General features: G+C 34.5%; 1 protein-coding gene across 1 annotated transcript; it reads right to left on the bottom strand.

The window, feature by feature from the left end:
- Window positions 1-994: 994 nt before the first annotated feature.
- LOC106974577 (olfactory receptor 2A12-like) lies at window positions 995-1,948 on the bottom strand. The gene has a single exon (XM_015071829.1). The coding sequence runs from the start codon at window positions 1,946-1,948 to the stop codon at window positions 995-997; it is 954 nt and encodes a 317-aa protein (XP_014927315.1).
- Between the last annotated feature and the right edge of the window lie 2,548 nt (window positions 1,949-4,496).

The following is a 4,496-nucleotide window of genomic DNA, read 5'->3' as shown; positions in this document are numbered from 1 at the left end:
ATGTGTTCACTTTTACACTCCTATACATTGCATTTCCTGATTTTTCAAGTGGGATATTAAAGCACAGGGAAGATTTTGATAAAAGACATGCACCAACTAAGTCATTGAACCTAGGATTAACTCTTCAGTTTGCCTCCAAATCTAGCAGTATTAAACTAATTAGCATATGGCTCCTCAAAATACTATAGTTGCAAATCTATTGTAGCCAACATGTTTAAATAGCTAAAAAGTTAATAAATTAAATGACGGTTAGTATTTACTCCTAAAACTATTTTCCATATGGAGATAACTAAAGTTTAAGTAATTGAGAAGTTTTTTCTCAGTTTTCAATTTCAAAAAATCATACCCTTTTCCTAAAATTAGAGACCAAAAAGTAAAAGTTTAGGTGAATAAAAAGTAAAACCAGTAAAATGGGTACAGAGTTTTATATTTCTTTAAAAAATTCTCATTAGTAATTTCAGATATATTTTCTTTTTGTAAGAGTTAATGACATGTATTTCAGAATTTAGCCTGCCTTTTTTACCCCTGTAAAGATCTGAGACTTGTATCTTCAGATTTATATCCCTCAAAGGATGGAGCATATGAGTAGAGAAGGATTGGTCACCTTGTCATAATTTGAAACTTTGCAAAATAAATGGAAAAATAGAGAATAAAATACTGTAAATTGAGTGGCTACAGAGGATAAGAATGTGTTGACCTGGAATTCATCGTGCAGGTCACAAACTATTTGATTGAGTTGATATAACAATGTTCTAACACTTAAAGAACAACTATACATAAATATTAACTCATGGGAGAAATCTGAACTGGAAACACTTGAGGAGATTTGTAAAATGTAATGACTACTTTCATCTGCAAGTCTGCCAAATCCAAATTACGTGGGGTGGAGCTTAGTCTCATAGTATTTGGATATGAACACAGGTTAAAAAAAATAAGCATTGCCTTAAACGCTTATAAGAACACTTATAAGAGTGCTTATAGAATCATAAAGATTCTAGTCTGTGATTTGTTGTTTTGTTTTAAGTTTGTATTTGCCCATAACTTTTTTCATACCCTCCTTCATTTCCTTGTTCCTTAGGCTGTAAATGAAAGGATTCAGCATAGGGTTGATGACTGCATAGAACACAGAAATGAGTTTGTCTCCCTCTGCTGAATAGAGGGACTTGGGTCTTAAGTACCGGATCATTCCTGTTCCATAATACATGATCACAGCAATCAGGTGGGAAGTACATGTGGAAAAGGCTTTTTTTCTGCCCTTAATAGAGTCTATTGTCATCACAGCCACCAGGATGCGAAGGTAAGAGAGTATAATGAAGAGGAAGGGGAATAACACTGTTCCAGCCCCTCCTGTGGCCATTATGGTCTCCAGCAGGGATGTATCAGCACAGAACATATGAAGAAGAATGGGCAATTCACAGAAAATATAGTCAACAACATATGGACCACAGAGTGGAAGAATTGTGAGGTAAAGAGGCACCACTGAGGCAAAAAAGCCAATGGTCCAGGCCCCCAGAGCTAATGCCACACACACAGACCAGTTCATGATGAGCAGATATCTCAGTGGGTAACAAATGGCCACATAGCGATCCAAAGCCATTACTGCAAGGAGAAAGCACTCAGTTGACTCCAGGAATAAGGTGATGTAGGTCTGAGCAATACAGAAGTTGTAAGATATAACTTTCCTGCTTGCGAGAAAATTAAAAAGCATCTTGGGGACCACAAATGTGCTAAAAAATATGTTGAGAAAGGCCAGATGACAGAGGAAGATGTACATGGGTGTCTGGAGAGAGAAATATAGAATGACTAAAATGATGACAGTTGTGTTTCCAAAGAGACTTGCCAAGTAGACCAGAGAGAATAGAAAAAAGAGTGGAATTTCAGTCTGGGGGTAATTGGAAAATCCTACAAGGATCAGCTCACTGATGACACTGAAATTCTCATGACCCATTTTGACTATTGAAAGTTTCCTGCTGAAATGAAAGGAAGGCAAAAACCAAAAATGGTCTTATTTTAAAATTGTGACATTAAATCTATTCCCATATTACATCAACTACAATGCTAGAGATAAATGTATCTTAAGTTGGATGACAATTATTTGTGAAATTTTGTTGGACAAATATTCTATTCAAAGGAGTAATAACATTTCCAAATCACTGTCTGCATCATGCAACTGCTTGTTTTTGATGAATTACGGGGTTTTGGTTTCACACTGAGAATTTCTCCCACCTCTACTCATTATATCATATATACTACACAGCACACTTCTACATTTTACTAATCAAATATTAATATCCATTTTCTAAAAAGGAACTAGAAATTCTGCAAAATAAAATGATTTTCCCAAATTCCTAGTATAAAATATAATAGTTAAAAATAATTCCATTTTCTTTCTACTATAAGAAAAAATAATCAATAATAATAAAGTTTACATTTAGCAAGACAAAGGATTGATTTTTTTGTTTTCATTCTTAGTTCCTATGGAACATAAATTCCAATGTCATAAAAGTACAATAATACACAAAATCTACTTATTTTAACTACTTTCACTACTTCAATATTAGAAGGAATAATATAATTAATCCTCTAAACAATTGAACTTCCAAATTTATAGTAATGACCTTAGAAAAGTAATTGTTTCAAAGCTAAGCTTTTTTACCATTTTGAAGTCAGTGTGAAATTGCTTATGGGCCTATGTCTCCTTTGTGGATATATATTTTTAGTGATACACTTGTGTTCTTTATCAAAATCTTTGAGTTAAATTTGCTAGCCTGTGCTTAAATGGAAGATATAGACTGGTTATATAATGTGTTGACTACCTTCCAAACCAATGCTAGATGCTATTAACAAAGCACTACAACACTAACCAAATAAAAAGAAAGTAAAATGTTTATGAGAATCTTTAATCTTATGAGAATATTTAAACACAGAGAAACATAAATGTAAAAGATATAGCCTGAAGTTTGCATAAAGTCCTTTAAACCCTCTGTACTCTAACACCTCTCTTTTCTCCACTAACTCATATTTCCAGTGTGTCTTTTTGTCCTGCCTTTATTTCTTCTTTTTTGTTATTTCCTTGTAGACTTTTATGTGAAAGACTTTCCTAGTCCTTTTTCTAATTCTCTATTGAGTATTTTTTGCTGTTTGCACAACCTAAGGTACTAGGCAATCAGATCACAGGACTCACACAGCAACAAGACAGGCGGAGGGAAGGGTAGAGACAGAGAAAGGAAAAGAGAGACAGAAACAGAAAGAGAGACAGAGAGAGGGAGAGAAAAACAAAGAGACAGAGAAAGAGAGTCCATAGGCAGAAACCAAGAGAGTGAAACACAGAGAAAAGGACAGAGAAACAAGAGACAGAGAGACAGGGAGAGTGAGAGAGATAGTGAAAGACAGAGACAGAGTGTCTACAGGCAGAATTTCAACTGCATACTTGTGGAAGAGAGTGCACCTAGGAGAAAAAAGCAGTTGACATACCTGCCCTATTTTTTTTGTTGTTGTTGTTGTTAGGAAAGCTTTTCTTCTATAGTCTCCTCCGTACTGGAAACTGATAAATGAAGAGAGGGTCTTGGACAGGGTCCAACTATCAAATCTCCACCTGTAAAGGAGACAGCATGAAAACCATAGCCACTTGTCAACCACTAGAATTCATCATATTTAACCCTACCCAGAAATTGTCTTTTGAAAACATGCTCTTCAGTTATGTTGAATAGAAAGAGGCAGCTATGGCTGGTGATACGCAAAAACTGTTTCCCTGGTTTTATATTATTAATTTTAGCACACAAATTCATATTTCATTCTTTTTCTTAATTATCCCAAATTTATACGAAATATAGTGGAAGAAGAGGGTAGGGTAAATAAAGATTATTTGCCAGGAATTATAAATCCAGAGTATATGCTTCAGTGAGTAAGTGAAGTCTATTTATTAACAGAGGAAAAGTTTTAAGTTGGACCCCAAGGGGAGCTAGTTAACTTCATGTAATAAAGAAAAACAAAATAATTTATACTCCTTTTACTGCTAATAACAGCCAGCTCATTAAATGTAATCCTTAGCTTTCTATTTATAGTGACACCTGTAAATTCCATTATTTCTCCAAGAGAAACATCTCAATTTATCAGTTCTAAAAGTTAATGTTAATGGTGTATTTTTTAAGTAAACATGAATTTTTCTGGGTACCTGGTGACTCAGTGAGTTTAGTGTCTGATTTGATTTCAACTCAGGTTATGACTTCATGGTCATGAGATCGAGCCCTGCATTGGGCTCTGCACTGAGCGTGGAGCCTGCCTTGGGTTCTCTCTCCCTCTCTTTTTGCCCCTCCCTGACTAAGTGCACTCATGTTGTCTCTCTCTCCCCAAAATAAATAAACATTAAAAAATAAAATAAACATGAATTTTCTTAAATGAAATTTTGTAAAAACTCTAGAGAATTCAACTTTGTCAAAGTTGTCTGCTTACACTTTACCCATTGGAAAATATCATTTTCATTTTGTTAACATAAA

Source organism: Acinonyx jubatus, chromosome A1 (assembly GCF_027475565.1).
Source record: "Acinonyx jubatus isolate Ajub_Pintada_27869175 chromosome A1, VMU_Ajub_asm_v1.0, whole genome shotgun sequence".
NCBI classification, from domain to species: Eukaryota; Metazoa; Chordata; class Mammalia; order Carnivora; family Felidae; genus Acinonyx; species Acinonyx jubatus.
The sequence above is the reverse complement of the archived record's forward strand: the minus strand, read 5'-3'. Positions and strand labels throughout refer to the sequence as shown.